Consider the following 23,481-nt stretch of genomic DNA (forward strand, 5'->3'; position numbering starts at 1 on the left):
GCAGCTAGCAGAATTGTCCAATCACTGCAATCACAACAAACTCGAACCAATCAAAGTCCTAGGATTCCTTTAAAAATCTGTAGACACGCCTACAGTGCAGGAAGCTGCTTCACGCACGTTCAACGACGTTGAAATGTAGTTCAGACACTGCTGTTGTTCAGGGTTTACTCATTGGCTGTTTGTCGCATGGATGTGGTTTGAAGTGTAGAGACGCCAGCATGCATATTTTGTGCGTTTAAAGCGTTTGTCCACAGCACTTATGATTACGAAATAAGTCACGAGAATAGAATACTTATTTGCAGTAGCTGTTGGCGTTTCGTTATTAGTGTTTTTTGCCCCTTTTTTGAGCTGCAAAGGAAAAAAGAAAGAATTTTTGGTATACAAAACCTGGGGATGTGTTCGTGTATTCATATCTTATGCCAACATGCTCTTACCTATGTACGTTATTGTTTCTTCTTAGTTGTGCTTAATTGTAAAACTCAAGGTGACTTAAATTATTATTATTATTATTATAGATATTTCCTATTATTTTTCTGTCTGTAACAATCCAATTTTATTTTAGAAAATTATGGTTTGTTATATTCACATTTTATGAAAAAATGTATATGTTGTATGTATGTTATTATATTTGTTTACATCGTAGAAGTAGGCTATGGAAGTATAGAACTGCAAGATGGTTTTTTTAATAATAATAATTATTATTATTTTCTTATTTGTCTTCTGCTTTTCATAACAGACCAAAATAATCCATATTTTTAAATTATTTTTTTTTTTACCTCTTTTTTATATTTTTTATTTTTTTTTAGAAGGTGGAAAATTATTAATAACCACAGATAAAAACTAAGAAAAGACAGATTATCCAGTGCACAATGTTCATGGCTTGGAAGACAAATGAGCAGTGCACACTCTTACCCATGAATCCTTGCAGATGGCATTTTCTGTTTTGCATTAAATTAACCTTAAGAGCCTTTTAAGAGAGTCATTAGACTAGAGTGGATGGAAGGCCGTGATTGCAAGAGGTTGAAAAGTACTGCATAGCAGCATTTTGTCTGCTGCTCCTTATTTAATATCCAATGTTATCATCCCCTTCTAATTATTATTCAGACGGCATGTTTGATGGCCCCTCTCTGTTCAAGTCCTCACCAATCCCCAGAGGCCTCTTTGCATTGAGGACTCGGAGAGATGCGCCTCATTGGTGCACATGTGAATCAGAGCACGCTAAGACTCAAAACACAGACAGACACACTGGAGGATGCTTGAGTAACACACCGTGATCATGCCGGCTTGCCACCTATCACAATGACATCCAAGTATGGATATGGATCTTACGGTTTTGGGTTCGATGTGGCTCCGATTAGTCACATGTGTCTTGTTTCTTCTTCTGCAGTGGACAGAAAGTAAGTAGTCCAACCTGTTGCTTTATGCAGTAATGACATAATTGTTAGTCAAATTGTCGGTTAGTGTTCTAGTGTCATAGATCAGAGATTTACACATGTAAGACATATTATTATTATTTATTTGTATTATAATTTTTTTGTTTGTTTTAGTAAAATTTTAAGTATTAATTCATATTGACCTGCAACTACATTTTTTGTGCATAGTGTTTATTCAGGTGATTTTTAAAAGTGTAAAATCAAACACTTTACTTGATGGTTTCTGTGTGTGTGTGTGTGTGTGTGTGTATTTACTAAATGCAAATGTTCTTTTATGGATGGAAGAGCCTTGATATTATTCCCTTTTGCTTTGAAACAGCTCTGCATGAGTGTGTCCAGGGGTATCGTGGGTATACCGCAGTGGCACTTAAGAACATAAAAGGCTTTGCATCAGAGACACTTTTTAGAAACAGGGCTGCACTTTTCATTTTCTGGACTCTATGCACATTTAAAAGGATTGGGGTTCGCTTTCATCACAAGCGAAAATGGCATTTAAATGTGCGCAGTTTTACCATAGTATAACATTTGCGTTTGATGCTTTGCATTATCTTAGGAGAATTATAGAGTGGTTGCTGTTTATATGAACATATGGTTTGACATCCTTGTGTTTTCGGGATGTGTGTGGGCTCATGCTGAGCACTAGTCTAGACTTCCTATAAGCTGATTTTACTGAAATCCCCCAAAACAGACAAGTCAGGTCCCAACTGGTGAACATGTTCAAATATCAACATAAGAAATGCGGTGAGATTAACACACTCAAACGTTATAGACTGCATAGCTTTTTTAATATCCTAAATTCTTGAATTTCATGCCTTAAACCTATATCAGCTAATTCCTATAAGCATTTCCTCTCGAAGGCCCCTGAATTTGAATGAGAGGCAATCCTGATAACAACATTGCCAAATTGCGCTCATGATTGCTTGCACTATTAGCCTTTGTCTCAATGCACAGGCTGAAATAAAAAAAGACACTGCAGACTGCAGGGTTTGAATGGGGTTTGTAGACACCCCTTAATGACTGACTTATGTCTATTGGTGGTTTTCATAGCAACAACTGCAAAAGAAAGCTGGACGTGTGGAATTCGTTGCTATGGGGACATAATTTGATGCTTTGCTGCGACTCCAAAGTTTGCAAACGGCCTTGTGCTGCGAGTGTCTTGAATAGGGCTGTCACAGAGGTTAAGCCGTTTTTTTTTTTGGATAGATAAGAGCGCATTGTTCCATCTGGCATTTCTGAGAATGGCCAGCTGAATACAGCTAGAGGCTTTTATTTACATGTGCTTTATCTTAAGCTATCCAGACCTGCGGTGCATGTGTAGGTCTGAACAGTCAGGTTGGTATATGCATAAACTGAAGCTGAAGTGTGGCAGTTTTTTAATGTTAAATACTTTCTCATATCTTTAAATGGTAAGACGTTGGCCAGAACTTTAGCACGCAGCCGGTTTAGGTTTATCTTGTGCAACAGAGGTTGAGTTTTGCAATTATCTGAAAGAAACAGATCTCTTTCTTTCGTATTGTGACACATCTGAGAGCTTTCTGAACCTGCGTAGACAGCAGTGCATCTGACACATTGGACATTGTTGAAATAGTCCATATGACATCAGTGGTTCGGAAGAAAAATCAGGTTTTTATACTTTCACTAGTAAACTTTTAGAGGAGAATTTAAGGGGAAGTGTGCAATTTCTGTGCTTACAGACATGAATCTTTCCAGTGAGCGTGTGTCAAGCACCTGTGTTTTGGTATGAGCTCAAATGGCATATAGGTTGAAAGGCTATGGATTCTTGCCAAGAGTTTGCATCCAAACTAGATTATAAAGCAAAGTTCAATTGCCTTTTTATTTTGTCACTATATTTTCCAGCTCTAATCTGCTCAATGCAACTGTAAGCAGAAGATATGAGGATATTATAAACGTCAGCATCATCATTTTTTGTCAGTTTACTTTAAAACAGTGTGTATTGTTTATATTGCAAAATGGTATTTGTTATCATGGTATTTGTGACACTGGACCACAAAACCATTCTGAAGTTGCTGGGGTGTATTTTTAGCATTAGCCAAAAATACATTGTAGGGGTCAACATTAATGAATTTTACTTCCTGCCAGATCATTAAAACTTCATTTGGACAACTTTAAAGGCGATTTTCTCAATATTTAGATCTTTATCAGATTTCAGATATTCAAATAGTTGTATCTCAGCCAAATATTGTCAGGTCCTTACAAACAATACGTTAATGGAAAGCTTATCAGCTTTCAGATAATGCATGCATCTCTATTTGACACTTAAGACTGGATTTATGGTCCAGGGTCACTTTTATTTAATTTTTGTAATCATAAACACTGGTTTTTCAGCATAAAAAGCTTTACTATTTAGTATTTACTGCACTTGTTATCCTTCTAGGTATGTACCTATAGTACCTAATGAACCTTGCTCATTCTCAGAAAAAAAGTCTGCTTCTGCATTGCAGAACAATACGCTTTAGCAGGATTTTCAATTCCAAGTATGCACTTTTCTCACAATTGCATCAGGCGAGGTTTGGGAAGCCTCTGTTACTGTTTCTGTATTTTGTCCCATGTGCACTAGGGGAAGCAGGGAAAACTTTCAACACGAATGAGTGTTTTTTTTTGTTTTGTTTTTTGCAAATCTTTATAGGTTTAACACTTCTCCAGACCTCAACGCTCTGCCTAGACGAGCCCTGCCAAAACAGGGCAGAGTGCAGGGAAGCCCCATCTGACTTCCTGTGCCAGTGTCAGTGGCCTGCCCCAGTCCTGCCCGGCACGCGTTGCGATTCTTCCAGTGCGCTCTGCCAACTGTCCATCTGCCAGGGCAATGCGACGTGTCAGCCCACCGGTGCCCACCTGGGGGAACTAGTTTGTCAGTGTGAGCCCGGCTTGTTGGAGCAGGACTGTCATTCCAGTGCCCAGCTCTGCGCTCAGGGGCTGTGTGGGGACAGTGCCCAATGTCTAGCAGTGCAAGACAGGAACCCGGGGTATGCATGCATCTGTGAGGAGGGTTACACCGGGAGTTTTTGTGAGAAAAAGGTAGACCATTGCTCCCCCAACCCCTGCCATAACCGTGCCATCTGCCGCAGCAGAAGGGAAGGCCCCACCTGCTTCTGCGTGCCGGGATTCCAGGGTAAACACTGCGAGATCGAGGTGAATGAGTGCGTGTCGTGGCCCTGCAGGAACGGAGCCACCTGTCAAGACAAGATAGGGCACTTCATCTGTCTCTGCAGGCCAGGATACACGGGTAAGTGAAGCGAGCGAGGGTCAGACTCACCTGTTAGACTGACATGTGGAATGTCTTGAGTAGTGCCAAATGCAAGCACTGCCATCTAGTGGCTGAATGATGGAGTCGCAGCCTGAAATGCAATCCTGGAGAACATCCTAACATTCTCTTATGGAAGACTACACATGCAAAGATCTATTTTAATTTAGAAGAAGTTTGAGAAGTTATTATGTTTAAACTTATTTTACTAGAATCTTATTTTGTCTTAGAATTCACAAAAAAAAAAAAGATTTTGAAGTAGGTGTTTGCAAAAGAAATCAAGCACTAATTAAACTTTTAACAACTTCCTTCTGTGCTGCAAGTCCCAATCTCTTATAACTTACACGGTGTGAAAATTCATGATTCAAAATCTGCTTAAAAAACATTTTTGATTGAGTGAAGGAAAAGCTGTGGGTAAACACAGACTGGGAGCTTCCAGTTCGAGTCTGTGTGATCCAGGATGAGGCCTGTCCAGATGGCACGTGTAATAAACCATGCAGAGATCTGGACAAAAAGCGGATTGGCATCTCTGCACTCAACACCCGTGTCTCTGATGTTCCAGGTAGCAGCTGTGAGGTTCAGATTGATGAGTGTCAATCACAGCCTTGTCTCCACGGCGGCAGTTGCCATGACCACATCAATGGCTTCTCCTGCACCTGCCTGGCGGGCTTCCAGGGGGAGCGCTGTGAAACCAACATCGATGAATGCAGCGACCAGCCATGCCAAAATGGGGCTCTGTGTGTGGATGAAATAAACAGGTACGAGGTACAATATATTTCCATGTTAGGACAGAACGGACACTTTTCAACGAATCTATCCTAAAATTGCCTCATCAAATTCAACTGTAAATGAAATAATAAAATTAGTCTCTGCCTCACCACACAGAAAGTAGGTGTAAATCACATGCACTTTATTGCTGAGTCTAAACATATACTGAATAATTCTGTGAATATACTCAAAAAATGAGTATACCAAAAATTAAATAACCTATATGCATATTTATTCTGAAATAATTTTGCAGCTACCGCTGTGACTGCTCACGAACTAACTTCACTGGTGTTCACTGTGAGATCCCGCCTCCTCCCTGCTGGGCTCAACCCTGCCTCAACGGGGCCCTCTGTGAGGATGGAAATGGCAACTACACCTGCAACTGCTGGCCAGGTGACTTCTATAGAGCTCACTTGTGTAAAATGCAATGTAATGGAATTAATAGACTGAACTTAGAATGAAATATGGTGAATCTGGTGTACTTATTTATATATATAAAAAAAAAGGGCGGTTATGCACATGATCGGTATATGTATTAATAATGAAATCGTAATGGGTTTAAATAATCTTGGCAAACTAGGACACTAAACTTCATTAGGCTGTCTCTGATTTCTGTGTGGCAGGTTTCAAGGGTCGTAACTGTGAGACAGACGTCAGTGAGTGTGATAGCAGTCCCTGTGTGAATCAAGGCACTTGCATTGAGTTCTCTTGGAAACCTCTTTATGGCAAAGAGTCTCTGCTTCCTACTCATTACAACCCCAGGCATGCTTCCGGCTTCATCTGCAAGTGTCCACCACGATTTTCAGGTATCTGTAGACTCACAAACTCATTTATGCTTTTGTTTCACACTTATATTTATGGAATATCGAACTGTTTAAATTTAGGATCAAGACAGTCTTTCTACACCCTGTGCCAGGAAATTGGTGTCAGATATAAGATTATTTAATCCTATGTCCCTAAATCAGACGGTTTTGAAAGAAATAGTTTAAATAAGGATAAGGTTAAAAATCCAGTACTGTCTCAAGTAGATCAACAGGTCACTGTAGGCTCTAAAGTCTTTAAAAATCAATAACCCATGGACAGCTGAGTCAGAGAATCAATAAATCCTAACTGTTTTAATGCCTGGTTAAATTCTGGGCAAAATGTTGCCTGTAATGAGCATATGATAAGCAACATCAGAACTGTCTTGGGTTTCTATCCAGTTTGCATAATGGAAACCAAATCATGCATTATACAACACATCTTCCAGCATAAATTCACTCTACTGGACCTAAAATTACAACAATTTTACATTTTTGGATTATACAGAAGTGTCTGTCTCTCTGAGTCATGTCCTGAGCTGGTAACCTGATGTTCAGAGGCGGAGGCTATAATTGGGCTTCGCATTGTAAGATGCTTAGGTTGCATTAAGCTAATCCCCCGGGAGCTGGCTTTGATGGGGGCCTAGTGTTGCAGTCCACAGTTTTTCTTGAAGGAACGAATGTACACCGATGGCTGTCTGTTAGGATGGCCTTTGCTATAGATGGACCCATCAAAAAGCAGTGTGACTGAACTGATGTGTGGCAGCTGAATGGTAGACTTCTAATGCCATGGAAGCTTTAGTTTGGATTTGGAGTGTACTGTTGCTCATGTCAGGTACATTTTCAAAAAATTTTTTTTAAGATTTCAGATCTTTTTTTAATGGCATTTTGGTTGTGTTGATCCCTCTCAGTGTGAATTCGGTGGTGAAATTAGTTGTGCTGGAGGAAAATTAAAAACCAATGCTAGTGGAAAGTCTTTCTGTTTAAACATACGATGAACTTGCAATGACTTTAGGTCATCAGTGTAGCTACGTTTTCTTTTTTCTTTTTTTCTGTTCACAGTTTCCATGATGCATTATTCACAGCTCCTTAATGTTTTATCCAGGCATTTTAAACTTATTCAGTAACTAAATTCTCATTCAGTGAAAATTGTAACAATAACAATAAGAAAACTCAGTTGGCAGTCATACAGGTATGAAGTTGCATGAGTGTTATGCAACTAGCTTTGTATATTTGTTGTCCTAAGGGATAATAGACTAAAACATACTCATGCTATCCCCCACAGACACAAAATTGGCACAATTTTAGCAAATAGTTTTAAGGATAAACTCTTATAAAAACAATAAGAACTTGTTTTATAACTGCAGTGAGAAAAGTTCATTCTTGGGTTTGTTAAATGTTTATTTGTACGGAACTAAAATCCACTCTGGGATTCCCCCTTTTAGGTGCCTTGTGCGAGCAAAATACTACTGCTTGTACAACCAACCCGTGTCACAACAGAGCCACATGTGAAGACTTCCTGGGCAGCTACAAGTGCATCTGCCTGTCTGAAAGCCAAGAGGGAGTTCTCTATGGTGGACGCAATTGTAGTGAGCCCCTGGTGGGTTGCGAGGGCCACGAGTGCCAGAATGGGGCGGCCTGCATGCCCTTCCTGAGCCAAGGTGTACATGGCTACAGTTGCATCTGTCAGCCGGGCTCCACCGGTTCTTACTGCCAGACACCCACCGTATTCTCCTTCGAGACAGTTGGAGGATTCCTGCACCTGCAGACCCCGCTGCTGGGTGCGGAAGCATATTTTAATATCACGCTAAGCTTTCGCACAGTACTGAAGAACACAGTGCTCTTTCGGAGGGGCAGCGAAGGGGTCACCCTAAGCCTGGAGCTGCAGGAGACACACCTGCTTCTTGATCTTAGGAGTGACCCCCAGCCAGACTCAACCAGCTGGACTCTGACACTGCCTAAGGATGTATCTGATGGCGAATGGCACACGGTAGAGGCCGTGCTTGGCGAGGGTACCCTGCTGCTACAACTACTGGAGCCATGCCAGGATGGAGATAACTGTGGTGCAACAGCCCAAGTGGAGATCGGTGCCCTTGAGCTGGAGTCAGCCCTGCAAAGCACCTTTGTTGGAGGCTCGAATGAAGGAGGGGGCTCTGGCTCATTCATTGGCTGCATGAGAGACTTGTTTGTGGACTCGCAGCTGATGGTACCGGAGGATTGGTTGAGCAGCTCAGTAGTAAATGTCCTGCAAGGCTGTAGCCATCATGACAGATGCCTTTCCGGTCCATGCGAGAACCGTGGAAGGTGTGTTAACCTTTGGCAAGGTTACCAGTGCTCATGTCTGCGACCGTATGTGGGACAAAACTGTGCTGAGGGTAAGAACACCAGGGACTGACCTCCCATAAATCTTGTCTACACTGGAAATATCAGTGTGGTGTTTTTTTTAAAGCAAAACAGAAATACTCTGTATATGTGTAGATGTAGAGACATTGATAGCTTAGCAATAAATGTAAAAGATCACAGGATAAACCTTGGGGGGTGCTTTATGTTTTTTTTTAAAGCTCCAAGTTGCAATAGAAAAAGTATAATAGTTCTAGAAACTCTTTGAGAGTTGTATGTCTTCTCTATCTCATACAGAGTACATCACTGCGAGATTTGGCCAGGAAGACTCTGCAAGCTACGCTGTCTTCACCATCACCGAACAACTGGAAACAGACGCACTTTATCTATCCATGTTCTTGCGTACACGGAAGGAGTCTGGTCTTTTGGTACTGTTTGCCAACAGCACCACTGAGTACTTGCAGATGTGGCTGGAAAAGGGAAAACTCATAGTACAAGTCAACAACTTGACGACTTTAATGGGTAGAACTGTGGTTAATGATGGTGAGATCCATTTTGTCAGCATCACCATTAAGGAGGGCACGATGACTCTGCAGGAGTCAGATCACGAATTAGGTGCAATGAATGTTCAACCTGTTTCCGTTCAGTTTGAGGATGTGGTCTATGTTGGCGGACTGCTTGATGGGCAAGAGACATCAGCCTTCGGTGGCTATTTTAAAGGGTGCTTACAAGACTTGCAGCTCAATGGGAGGAAGCTAGAATTCTTCCCACTTGATGCTTCTGTGTTGTCATACAGACCTGACCGCATGGTGGACATTACCGCAGGCTGCACCAGTGATGACTCTTGCTCTGTAAGTTACAATGTTTCGTGAGCCTCCAAGTGTCATGAGCTCTTAACTGCAACACGTCAATGATTAGGTTAGCCAGATCTGGCAGCTATATAGACAAAACCCACTTATCTCACTTGACATTTATCCTCTTTGGCCTAGATGAATGTTAACATTCATGACTTTGGTCATGTTAATCAAGAAACTAATCTAAACACTTGCCAGATTCAATATATTTTTTTTAAATCTGATTTGATTCAATAATAAAATAAATGATTAAACATTTAAAGGGTGGGGGGGGGGTGAAATGCTCGTTTTCACTCAATCTCCTGTTAATCTTGAGTACCTATAGAGTAGTACTGCATCCTTCATAACTCCAAAAAGTCTTTATTTTTATTATATTTATAAGAGAAAAATAGTCAGGACCGATTTTTCCCGGAAAAACACGAGCGCCTAGAGGCGTGGCGTGTGGGCGGAGCTAAAGAATCACGAGTGCCAGTAGGCTTTCGCGTTTGGAAGCTGTGACACAGATCCAGAGGCTGAAATTTAACAAGAGCAGCATCAGCAAATGCGTCTCTATGTGGTATGTACTGAAACTGTATATATTTGCTTAGCGGTTTTGGAAAATGACTAAGTTCCACTTTATGTCGTCTTTTTTATTTATTTATTTTTTTAAGCTGTACATGTGGAAAGTGCAGTTTGATGACAACATCGCATGTTGTTTACTTGATGTGCCCACGCACCGATAGCTAAGTTCACAACACAGAGATATTTGAAGCAGTTTTACTTACCGCATGCGGTTCCAACACACGATCGCATTATCCTTAAGAAATAAACAATGTTCAAATCCGTCGTCAAACTGGGCCTTGTAAACAAGCATCTTCGAAATGCAGGGAACAAACAAAAACACTTGCACAACTCCGTTGATGCTCTGTAAAAATAAACTCCATCCACTGGTCCCTTAATGCTGTTTCTCTTTTGGTAATCTGTGCAGGGTTGTCTTGCCCTGGCAACCAAAAACACACTTCTTTTGTGACTTTTCGAGACGCTCTCGCTCTGATAAGTGAATCGCTCTGATCAGTGAAATGTCTGTGCTCAGCCTCGCTATACGGGAGCGCGCGCTCTTCCGGCAGACTTGCCCTAGGACCCATATAAGGAAATTCCGCTCCATCTAACATCACACAGAGCCATACTCGAAAAAAACTTTCCGAAACTTGCGACAAACCGGAAGAGGTTTTTTTGGAACAAAAATACTCCTTCAAACGAACAAATTAAAGTGGGGGGGTGAAATGCTATTTCATGCATACTGAGTTTTTTACACTGTTAAAGAGTTGGATTCCCATGCTAAACATGGACAAAGTTTCAAAAATTAAGTTGTACGTTTGAAGGAGTATTTTTGTTCCAAAAAAACCTCTTCCGGTTTGTCACAAGTTTCAGAAAGTTTTTTTCGAGTATGGCTCTGTGTGACGTTAGATGAAGCGGAATTTCCTTATATGGGTCCTAAGGCACTTCTGCCGGAAGAGCGCGCGCTCCCGTATAGCAGAGCACTGAGAAGCTGAGCACAGCCTGATAAGAGCGAGAGCGTCGCGAAATGTCACAAAAGGAGTGTGTTTTTGGTTGCCAGGGCAAGACAACCCTGCACAGATTACCAAAAGAGAAACAGCATTAAGGGACCAGTGGATGGAGTTTATTTTTACAGAGCATCAACGGAGTTGTGCAAGTGTTTTTGTTTTATTCCCTGCATTTCGGATTGCACATCGTTAATTTCTTAAGGATAATGCAGTCCCAACGAAAAAGGGTCACGATCGTGTGTTGGAACCGCATGCGGTGAGTAAAACTGCTTCAAATATCTCAGTGTTGTTGACTTAGCTATCAGTGCCTAAGCACATCAAGTAAACAACATGTGATGTTGTCATCAAACTTCACTTTCCACATGTACATCTTAAAAAAAAAACAAAAAAAAAAACAACATAAAGTGGAACTTAGTCATTTTCCAAAACCGCTAAGCAAATATATAAGGTTTCAGTACATACCACATAGAGACGCATTTGCTGATGCTGCTCTTGTTAAATTTCAGCCTCTGGATCTGTGTCACATCTTCCAAACGCTATCAAAGCAAAAGCCTACTGGCGCTCGTGATTCTTTAGCTCCGCCCACACGTCACGCCTCTAGGCGCTCGTGTTTTTCTGGGAAAAATCGGTACAGACTATTTTTCTCTTATAAATATAATAAAAATAAAGACTTTTTGGAGTTATGAAGGATGCAGTACTACTCTATAGGTACTCAAGATTAACAGGATATTGAGTGAAAACGAGCATTTCACCCCCCCTTTAATTTTTGAAACTTTGTCCATGTTTAGCATGGGAATCCAACTCTTTAACAGTGTAAAAAACTCAGTATGCATGAAATAGCATTTCACCACCCCTAAGTCCCTAAGTGCTGCGATTCATCACTGTATAAATGATAATGTATAAAATGGTGTGGTGTTTGCAGGAATTCTATCATATGATAGTATTTATAAACACATTGTTCCCCGATATAGATTAAATGTAGTTAGCTGCCTTTTATTAGCAACTAGCCATGTAGCTAACTAGAGTGTCGCTTGACAATTGTGGCTTAACAGTAGTTTTAACCAGTGGAGCTATTCCTAATTCCAAACACTTGATCTTAATACTTCTAAACCTTATCTTATTTTTTTTATAATATTGAATAAATATATTTTGTAAAGCATTTAATTGACAGTTTGTATGTGTCATTTTTGTCTTTCCATTCCAGAAAAACCCTTGCCAGAATGGTGGCATGTGCTTCTCTCTATGGGACGACTTCACATGCAGATGCCCTCCTAGCACAGCAGGGCAGCACTGTGAGGAGGTGAGTTGGTGTGAGCTCACCCCCTGCCCACCACAAGCAACATGCCGGACCCTCAACCAGGGCTATGAATGTGAGTATTTTAGAAGTCTGACCTCAGAAGTATAAAACACAGTATTCAAAAATCATTAAATAATATTTGGATAAATACCCTTCCTGATTTAAGTCGCAGAATAGGGTCAGGAAATAGATTTGCTGAGAGCATGTAGCAGACTTTAATTAAGATTGTTTCGTGAATACGTCTTGATTATCAAGTTTTACATAAACTATGTCTGCCTTTGTTTTACATAGGCATTTCTAATGTCACTTTTCAAGACAACACCACTCTTGTATACCATGGGAATGGGCTGATCTCCCGCCACCTGACAAGCATTGTTTTCAGTATCCGAACACGTAAACGCAATGCGGCAGTGTTACATGCAGAGAGTGAGTCTGACTTTGTTACGGTATCCATTCAAGATGGCTTTCTGATGCTAGAACTTCTAAGTGGACCTTCTTCCTCGTCAACTTTGACACCGGTAACTCTGCGCAGCCCAAGGCCAGTGGCCGATGGAGAGTGGCATGCAGTAGAGCTGTTAATGGCCAGTCCCTGGGCTAACAGCTCCCAGTGGATCATGGTCCCTCTTGATGAAAAGGACGAGCCTACTACATCTGACTCCATGACCGGAAATCTAGACTTCCTTCGAGAAGGTGTCGATATCCTTCTAGGAGGACTTGGTCCAGAGTCTGGATGGAATCTGATTAGTTGTCTGAGTAATGTTGAAATCGGTGGTATTGTGCTTCCATATTATAGTCCTGCCGAGGTGAGATTCCCACGTACACAGGAAGAGAAGTTCAATAAGGTATCGCAGGAACCTGTCCAAACTGGCTGTGTTGGTGAGGTGGTGTGTGAACCCAACCCCTGCTTGCACGGGGGAATCTGTGACGATCACTTCAACCTTGTCCAATGCTTCTGTCTACCTGGCTGGGGCGGTGATCGCTGCGAGCTGAATACAAACACATGTGCCTCCAACCCCTGTCAACACGGATACTGCAGTGTGCAGGACCTTTCATACAGCTGCACATGTGAGAGTGGCTACACCGGCACCAACTGTGAGGTTAAAGTGGACTTATGTGCCGGTCACAAGTGTGCTAACGGCGGGACCTGCTTGCATGGCTTCAACAACTATTCCTGCCTCTGTCCCGATAGGTTTACTGGGCAATATTGCAAGTGAGTATTTTCTAATGTTTGTCATGCAGTTGACTAGTTGACTTGTTCATTACTACTACTGGTGATACTTTGGTTTTTGAGTAAACCCTAAGCTCAGGGTTCCTCAAATCTGACTCGGAAGGCCATTAGCTTGCAGCTCAAATCAAACCACCTAAAATTGGGAAGGTATTCTTTAGCTTGCTCTGATGTTTTTAATTAAGCTTGGAGCTCAACTCTACAGGGTAGTGGCCCTCCAGTGCCAGATTTATGGAATCCTGTCCTAACCCTAAGTATTAAACATTGGCTTGTAACTGGTTCCATTGCTCCCCTGTTGTGATACAAACATGAGTGATCCCTCAAATCATGTGGTTGAAGAAATGTTGGTTTCTTGTCAAAGCACCTGGACTAGATGGGTGAGCAATTAAACAGTTGAAAAAAATGTCATAGGCTTACCATAAAAGAGGAACCCGAGGCATATCTAGGGACCAAAAATGAGGGTGAGCTCTTCTGACTTTGACTGAAAACACCCTAGCATTGGGTTTTGTGAGGAAAACACTGCCTCTTTCAATTAAAGAGTTTATTCTAACTTTAGCAGATTTTGTGGAGGCTATGTGCACACAGAGGCCTGATTTAAAGCTTCTTAACCAAGGCAATTCACATACGTCTGTAAGGAATAGGGTTTGTCCCTTCTGCAAAACACTGAACCAAGTCAAGAAGAGACTTGCATTTAGATATGAAATCAACCTGGTGTTAAAAAGCCGTAGCTCAAGACGCTACTCCACTTTTCAAAAGGAAAGAGAATGCAAAACAGAAACTCAGACTTTGTACATGGAAACAGGCCACAAACCTCAAACAGTGATTCCCATCAAAAAGAAAGAAAGAAAGCAACCTGAATGAATCAAGATCGCTAAGAGACTGATTTGTTATGAAGGTAATGCAAATCATATAATTGCTTTTATGGTGTTGTTTATGCTAGCAGAGACGTGTCTGCTGCCATGCGTGTCATTTGAAAGCAGTAATGGTAATAATAGTCTCTGTCGAGAGTGGCCATCCTCCAGTGGTTGTGGTAGGCCTTCAGGGTGGCATCTAAGGCAAGTCTGCAGCCATTTATCTCATAAACATGTTTTGTTGCCAGACTGCTTCATAGCACTCCTTTGAAACTGCCTTGCAGGCAGCCGGGAGACATAATAGATCTATCTTTTCCCCACTGCAGAGTTAGAGAGGTCTTTGGTGTAAAGTTTTGCTGCTTCGGAAAATGAATGACACTTGCTGTTTGTTTGTCTCTTTCCTGTTCCCTTTGTCTCACAACAGCACTCCGACTGAAGAGGCTCCGTGGTACGTAGTTGTCAGGAGAGTGTAAGTGCCGATTTACTATTGATTTGTTTTTAGATTTATCTTCTTTTTTATATTTTTCTCATTATTTTCTTCCTTCATTTCTTCTTCCTTTCCTTCCTTGTCCTTCCTTTTTTACTATCCCCATTTTCTTGCTTTCCTCACTTCCTTCAAATTTTATTCCCCATTTTCCTTTTTCCTTTTAGTCTCTCTACTTCTTCTTTCTTTCCTTCATTCTTCCTTCCCTTCTCACTACTTTCCTTCTCGCTATCCCTTGTTTTTGAACCTTTCTCTCCATCTTTTCTTTCTTTCTTTTTCTTTCTCTCTCCCTTGGTATCCTTTACTTTCTCTCCATTTTTTCCTTTTTTACTTTTTCTTCATTCCTGCTTCCTTCCTTTTACTTTCATATCGTTTCCCTTTATCTTTCTTTCTTTCAATATTTTTCTTTTTTTCTTTTGTTCATTCCTTTCTTTCTTTCTTTCTTTCTTTCTTTCTTTCTTTCTTTCTTTCTTTCTTTCTTTCTTTCTCTCTCCCTTGGTATCCTTTACTTTCTCTCCATATCTTTCTTTCTTTACTTTTTCTTCCCTCCTGCTTCCTTCCTTCCTTTCTTTTTTCTTTTTCCTTTACTTTCTCTTCATATCTTTTCCCTTTTTCTTCTTTCCTTCTTTCTTCCATATTTTCCTTTTCTTTTTTCTTTTATTCCTTCCTTACTCTTAGATTTATTTATTTCTGTCCTTTACTTTCTCTCCATATCTTTCATTCCATTTTCTTTCTTCCTTCATTCCTTCTTTTTCTCTCTTTCTTTTTATTTCTTTCTTTCTTTCTCTCTTGCTGTCCTTCACTTTCTCTCCATATCTTTATTTCTTTACTTTTTCTTCCTTCCTTTCTTTTTTCTTTTTCCTTTACTTTCTCTTCATGTTTTCCCTTTTTCTTTCTTTCTTTCTTTCTTTCTTTTTTCTCTCTCCCTTGGTATCCCATTACTTTCTCTCCATATCTTTCTTTCTTTACTTATTCTTCCTTCTAGTTTCCTTCCTTTTTTTATTTTTCCTTTAATTTCTCTTCATATCTTTCTTTCTTTCTTTCTTTCTTTCTTTCTTTCTTTCTTTCTTTCTTTCTTCTCCTGCAATCATTTATTTCACATTGTCTGTGTAAAGTAAAAGAAAACCAAAATAAGTAACATTTCTTTTCTTAAAGCTCTGTATGTGTCATATCATATCTTGGTCTATACAGAATAACAATAGAGGTGTCTCTATATTAGCAGTATGGTAATCCCCATATATGGCGCCGGTTTATTGTATTCTTTTTGTCTTGTGGTCAGTGGTCCATTCACATGTTAATGTCATTATTCTAATAGTGAGCTAATCCTCTTTTGTGCGGGACAAAGCCGGGGGGGGGGGGGGTTGTTGTGATATAGTAGGTAGAGCCCCTTACATGGCTCTTAAGATGAGAGGATGGGTTCTTCATCATCTGTTATGTTTCTTTCTCCCCATCCCCAGACCGCCCAAGCTCCCGGTGTCCATCTGCGGTGATGAACAGCAGAACTACACTTGTTTCAACGGGGGGAACTGTTCTGACACCAACATGATGTGTGACTGCCTCCCCGGGTTTTCGGGTCACTGGTGATTATTCCTCATCTTTCTTTGTTCACATGATCTCATATGTACATGTTAATGAATGTCAGGGTAGTAATTATGCCATGCCATTAACCAGTTTTAAAATGCATGGAATATTCATATTCAGAACCAGATATTAATAACACCACTTACCGAAATGTTTATGTTAAGTTTAAGTAATATTAAGGTTTGTTTCCAATATCCATTTGTCACATAGGTGCGAACTAGATCTCGATGAATGTAGATCCAACCCTTGCTTGAATGGCGGCTACTGCCAGAACATGGTCAACAAGTTCCAGTGTGTCTGTGAAATGACCTTCGCCGGCGAGACCTGTGAAATCGATGTAAGCGACATTTACTTTTACATGGCAGCTTTGTTTTGGCAAAACCTCTTCCAGTTTCTCTCCTACCTCATTCTTCGCTTAGACGACGAACCTGAGGTGGACTGGGGTGACAATGAGTAAACCGGTCTTTGGTGAAGACTAGGAAAAGGGCTGGTGTAATTGGTTTCTACACAGGTTTAATAAGCTGGAATGGTACACAGACTCAAAATGTTGCTTCACAGCTGGTGTATAAGATTGAAATGAATATATATTTAAATGTAATTCAAGTATGTATCAAGTAAGTAAATTTATTTGTAAACGTGTATTTGTTAACCTCTGTATTATTTGCTAGTTTGGGCAAAAAATTGGTGCAAGGGCTCCATTATTTACTGGATCAGGCCAGACGACATCTCAGTGAAACCTCTTAGTGCCTTAAGATGACACGGGTTCATAAACAAGACTGTCTCTAAACCAAAAAGATATATTTTACTGTACTTTATTCAGTCCTAGTGAGAATCGCAGAATCATAAAAATATGTCTAAAAATACCCTATATATATATATATATATAACTACACATTTTGGGCATTTTTTAATTTTGCCTGCGAAAAATAACCAGACAATGGGAAATGTAAAAGCACCTTTATTGCAGTTGTTGTTACTTTTTTAAAATACTTTTTGTCCCACCATTTTTGCGATACAAATAACTGATTGATTTTAAATCCCATTCCATAATTAATCATTCCAATTTGAAAACTTTTCAAAGAATCCTGGGAAATAAAATGTTCCGTTTTTTTTTTTTATTTAGTTTCATTTTAAAAAGCATGCATTTCTTAAAGGTAGACAACCTAAAATGGCTTTTAGCATAGAACACACATTTATTTCTGTTTATGGAATAATATCATAACATTTAAGGTTTCATTTGGTATTTAAATTCATCATTTTCCTTTCAATTTCCAGACTGGTTTATATTGATAAACTCATGGCTCTTTTGTATCTTAAAATCACTATATTTTAAACCAATAGTATGTCACACTCAGTATTCCAGTAGTCTCCAGTGTTATGTGTTCATCTGTCTGTTGATCTCTGTTAGCGTTCATGACCAGATTGTGTACAGTGTCTCTCACATCCTGTCTTTAGATGACTGTCTTCAAATAAAGCATTTCTCTCCATCCCGTCCATCATCATTCTGTTGTCAGTCCTTTGTCGGCTGTGTTTAGCTGTCTCTCCGCTGTCATCACACATCCAGGGACTGTGCCGGTGGCACATCATGCAGGTTCTGAAGAATGTTGCCGCAGATTTTGATAGACAGAGCCACTGAACCAGAGGCAGCAGACGCATCAAAGATTCAACGGCACTGTGTTGACTTCTGTGTAATCCTGACACCATAGGACACTGAGACCACGCAAAAGTGTGTACTGTGCAAGTCTGAAACGGATTCTTTCCATATGCAACTTACAGTACATCAGTTGCCCTAACAGCTTTACATTGGATAAACAGCTGATTGCAGTAGAATCATATTGATTTAGTTTATTTAGTTTACAGTTCACATGGAATCAGACACTAGTATTACTAGTGGAGTTCTTTAACTACATATTTTGGCTGCATCCACCCTTCTAGATTAACAAAAGTATGTTTTCATGCAGTAATTAAAATGCAATTTATATAGTCTCTTCTATTAATGTAATGGTGGTCCTGAAAAGTAAAACAGCTTATGAAGAAGTTGAATACTTTAGTTGAACTATAAATACTTGCACTTGATGCTTACTCTGCTTGGATTAAATCAGACCCTAAAAAAAAAAGCATTGCATGCATTTCAAGTCAGATTTTCTTTGAGAAAGTTTAAGTTTACTGTGACTGAACTGAAGATGTCCTTGAGAGCCGTGTGCAGGTTAAAGATAGCCATGTTGCACTCTTTAAATCCAATCTAACAGGATCTCTGCTGGTGAGAGGATCTTATCTCACGCTAACACACGACACAGTGTCATCTCTGAGCTTTGCTGTTTTCTGAAGGACTCGTTAAATCAAAATCAAACTTTTGTGGCTTTTCGTTTAAATCTGAAGATATCTTTTTGCTAGTGTACTCATATAAAAGTACTTTTAACAGAAAAACACGTTTAAAATGTAGTCCCTCTTTCAGGAAAAAGGACTAATAACATTATGGACTCGTCCTGTACTCCAAAAACAATTTGTCCAGTCACATGCTCACTCGAATATGACTTTGTTTTATTATGAAAAGTTTGGGAAGGACATAACCAAGTAAGCATATTGCTGCAAAATAAACTGGCAGCCTTGCTACTTACATAAATTGGTGAATCGTTTTATTGAACCGGTGCAAGCATTCAAAGAAACCGATTCACTAAAATGAATCAGACTTAGCGATTCTCTTAATGAAAAGGTATGAATTGCTGAAAATAGCACTACAGAAAAAACAACAACAACATTTCAGTCTTTCTACTTAAAGTTTCACTTTTATTTCACGTCTAATTCACTTTTAATTCATTGTCCCTATAGTTTTGTCAGGTGTTAGCCACAAACTGATTCGCAAGATAACTATCTAGGTTAACTATAAATGATTGAAAATATTTCAGTTCTATTACTAATGCAATACATTTAAAAAAAAAAAAACATGTTAAAATAGATCATTTATGTAGACTCGATGCAACGGGGAAGCAAGCGCAGCTCTTGAGGGCTAGTGTTTTTGACCGCTGAGGCATAAATGTGTCTCAGTGTGAGGAATCTGGGGTCTGTGGTTCTGCTCCACGTCTGCAGAGAAAGTGTGTGTCTTCAGAGTGACAGAATAGTGCTTGGCCAGCAGAAAGACACAGCGGCGTTCTGTGTGAAATGCAACTCAGCAGTGCATCGCTGCAGGTCTGAGGAACGAGGGGGAATATATCGGGAGAAGCTTATCGCAGTGACAGGGTCGTTTGTCTGCTGGAAAGTATAGCTGTCTCTTTCTTTCCCGCTTCCTCTCACACACATAAAACCTCGCCTTCAGAGCAGGAGATGAGCTCGGTTTCACAGTTTCTGTGGCCGTGAGCTTCTCTCCGGTCGCTGCTGCTTCAACAGATGGAGCCCAGGGTTGGGAAGATCAGTCCTTCTACTCTGCAGTAGAAAATGTGTGAGAAGAAGCACTGATTCTTAAATCTAGGCACTATATACAATCATTTTTATAGTATAATTATAATATAATAAAATATAAGTACTTATATATATATATATATATATGAATAGTTCAGATGCAAAACCCTCTAAATGCCATCTGAAATTTTCATCTTAAATTTGAATTTTTATCATGCTCCTATGTTTAGGTTCAGTAATTTCAATCTAATTGCAATGTATAGGCCCTTTTCTATGCAATTAAAGTGAAATAACTGAGCGTAAATATAGTGGCCTGATAAAAATGCTTATTTTATAAGACAATTTCAGACGGCATTTAGAGGCTTTTGCATCTGAACTCTTCATATATATATATTAAATAAATCACTATTATTGATATAATTTATTTGATTCTTTCAGAAGGTTACATCTCGTTAAGTCAGTAGATGGCGACAAGTGTCTGTATATTAGTTTGAGTTGGAATTGTTTGGTTAAAGGATTTGTTCAAAAATGCTGATATATTCAGAAACAAAACAACAGGAGCGAGTCATGAAGTCCAATATTTAACTGAATTCCAAAATTCTGATGCATTCAAAAACTTGTGACAGGCATCCTACACGTTTTCATAATTCATTACTTTTCAAGTCTCAAATTCCAAACTTCTCAGTAGAAAATGGGTCATATGCTACAGCATTAATTTTAGCTTCATATACAGTCATATATATATATATATATATATATATATATATATATATATATATATATATATATATATATATATATATATATATATATATATATATATATATATAAGGGGTTTGTCTATTGATTTTCTCATAGAAACAACATAAAGAGACCCTAAAATAAATAATAATAAATTCAGACTTTTGCATGTACACAAACTTTTTTTTTTGCCCTCAAGAAACTATTCATATGCTCATGGGAATTTATTTTTGCCATGCTTACGCATTACAATTTCTTATATTATATTCTATATATTCCTTTGCACATCACTGCCATCTTACTATGAATAAAACGAGAGCATGCATGCACATGAATTAATAGAGATATATTTAGTCAAAATTAGGCTTGGTATTACCTATAATATCAAGGCTTAATGTCCAATTTTCTCTGGCATGTCCACATTCTCTGGCAGTGGAGAAACCATGACACGAAAAAGGCTGACAGGTGTGTGCATTGTCTAATTTGCCAAGTTCAAGGGTTTATAAAAAATGACTGGTACTGAAAAAAAGAAATGCCGAGTCCGTGGAAGCCAAGAAGCGACATAGCAAAATGGACTAATGGTGCAATAGATGGATCAGTGTGCATTGTTCTATATGCCAAATAATGGTTTCTTGCGTGCACATAAAAGTCTGTCATTTTTTTTTCTTTGTGACAAAACAATACAAGTTGATCATTAAATCCTTAATTTTAACCGATCTGTTCCAAAACGCTGATCGATTCAGAAACAAAACAAAAATTGAGTCATTCATTCAACCAATTTGTTTAAAAAACACTGTTTTCAGGAACAAAACAAATTGCTCGAAATTAAGTCACTGAATCATTGGTCAACTGATTTATTTAAAAACACGGATTCATCCAGTAATGAAACACATGAATAGGTCTCTCAACCAATTGGTGCAAAACATTTGACATATTTAGGAACATATAAGTGAGTCATTTAATCAACTGATTTGTAAAAAAAAGAGCATGACTGTCTAAATAACATACGTTGTGTTTAAAATGTACTCTATTGTATTAAACATTTTTATTAAGCTTAAAGGTGGAACATCTATGTTAGTAAAAAGTTAATCTAAGCATCAAGTTTGACTGTGGTGAAAATGTCAAGAGAGGTAGCAGATGGAGGAAGCAGAATGGGAAGCTGGGAGCAGATGACTGTACCAATAAATCTAAAGAGAGTAGCTCACCTTATGAAATATTTTCCAGTATGCCAGTGTACAGACTGAGCCAAGAGAATCTCTATGTGTGTATGTGAAGCACATTAGTGTTGACTAACATCTTAATATAGATTCTACATCTTTATTATGCTGTCAAGCGTCAAATTAAAACTACTCTATTATAATTTAAAATATCACTTTACTGACTTCTCATCGCTAACTCTGCCCCGTCTTCCTTCCCTCCAGCTGAATGCAGAGAACGTGTCGTCTGACCTGTTGCTGTCCATCATCCTGGTGTCCGTGGTTCTGTTGCTGGTTCTTTTTGGCGTGGCCACAGCTTTGGTCATCACGCAGAACCGACGGGCCACCCGGGGCACTTACAGCCCCAGTCGACTGGAGAAGGAAGGTTCAAGAGTGGAGATGTGGAACATCGTGCAGCCTCCACCAATGGAGAGACTCATCTGAGCCGATCAACCAGTGCTCAGTCAGTCATGCTGTTCGTGGCTTGTTGGTTTTACAAGAAGGAAGTAGAGCTTTTTATTCATTTATCATGTGGCAGCTATCATCCGCTAGCTCAGGGCTGGGCAAATTCGTTCCTGGAGAGCCACTGTCCTGAGCTTAGCTCCAATCAAACACCTGAACAAGTGAATCAAGGTTTTTTAAGATCACTAGAAAGCTACAGGCAGGTGTGTTTGATTAGAGTTGGAGCTAAACTCTGCAGGACAGTGGCCCTTCAGGACCGAAGTTGCCCTGAGCTAGATATTAGACTTATAAATTATCATTTTGGTTGGACAATCTTCCTCATAATGGATGCTTGATTAAAATAATATGTGATGAACACCTCCGAAAAGCTTTGTTTTATTTATTGGGGTATTGTGAAGCGTTTTTAATCAAGATAATGCTGCACAACAATCACGGCTTATAGAGGTCGGGCCAATGTGATTTCATAGGTTCAGGACATGGAAAAAACTCATTCGTTTTTTTTTTTAAACAAACCTGGTCAGAACGTGTCAAGGTCTTATATTTTTGATTATAAAAGTAACATTTGCAGAAAAAAAAATATAAGTATGCGAACACTTTTGGGGCATTTAACGAGTATTTCCGATTTCTTTATATTTTTACTGTGAATATGCGTAAAAGTTTCGCGTAAGAGTCTCAGGATTGTGTTTTTTTTTTTTTTTTAAATGTCGTCACTTTAGTTCTGTAATAAAAAGGCTCAAATTTTTTAAATACAGTTGATTTTGATCAATTATTAACACTTTGATGCTGTTGTTCTGTCAAGAAAATTGTGCAAATGGTTTGTGTCAATTTTAAAAACAATAGCTTTACCGATCACCTGATTATTGTTTTTTTATAATGCTTTGCAATACTTTAAGCTGAAGTGAACATTCAGTGGATAAACACAGGTGAGTTGAATGGACGTTTATTATTTATTACAGTTCATAGTGCATACATTGGTACCAGTAGTTCCTGTTATAACACATCAGACCGACCTAATTTGTGCATGAAAACGATATAACTGCACAGAGAGCACGCGGCAGAATTCATCCAGCATCATTCACTCAAAAGCACTTCAACTTACAAACTGAACTTATCACCTGGTGATTCCATATGTACGTACCAGCAAACATGAAGCATGATTGGTGTTTATCATTACAGTAAATTGAATAAAATCAGCTATACAGACTTTGTGTAACAAGGGCATGTTACGTTGAGTTGAACATTCAGAA

The 23,481-nt window shown here is 39.2% G+C and overlaps 1 protein-coding gene across 1 annotated transcript; it reads left to right on the top strand.

Moving 5' to 3' along the window:
• The first annotated feature begins 855 nt into the window (after positions 1–855).
• On the top strand, positions 856–23,481 carry LOC113064974 (crumbs cell polarity complex component 1). Its single transcript, XM_026236020.1, has 13 exons — positions 856–1,397; positions 4,081–4,677; positions 5,258–5,453; positions 5,717–5,856; positions 6,087–6,269; positions 7,709–8,638; positions 8,901–9,454; positions 12,206–12,371; positions 12,590–13,508; positions 14,799–14,843; positions 16,316–16,438; positions 16,650–16,776; positions 21,998–23,481. Exons 1-13 carry the CDS (start codon positions 1,313–1,315, stop codon positions 22,214–22,216), a joined length of 4,284 nt encoding a protein of 1,427 aa, XP_026091805.1. The 5' UTR covers positions 856–1,312; the 3' UTR covers positions 22,217–23,481.

This window comes from Carassius auratus, chromosome 47, assembly GCF_003368295.1.
Source record: "Carassius auratus strain Wakin chromosome 47, ASM336829v1, whole genome shotgun sequence".
NCBI lineage: Eukaryota > Metazoa > Chordata > Actinopteri > Cypriniformes > Cyprinidae > Carassius > Carassius auratus.

Excerpts from the sequence above, each read along its gene's own strand:
- LOC113064974 (XM_026236020.1), top strand. The coding sequence starts at position 1,313 with ATGGATATGGATCTTACGGTTTTGGGTTCGATGTGGCTCCGATTAGTC. Across the intron at positions 9,455-12,205 it reads CCAGTGATGACTCTTGCTCT|AAAAACCCTTGCCAGAATGG; the intron begins GTAAGTTACAAT and ends TTTCCATTCCAG. Across the intron at positions 13,509-14,798 it reads TTTACTGGGCAATATTGCAA|CACTCCGACTGAAGAGGCTC; the intron begins GTGAGTATTTTC and ends GTCTCACAACAG.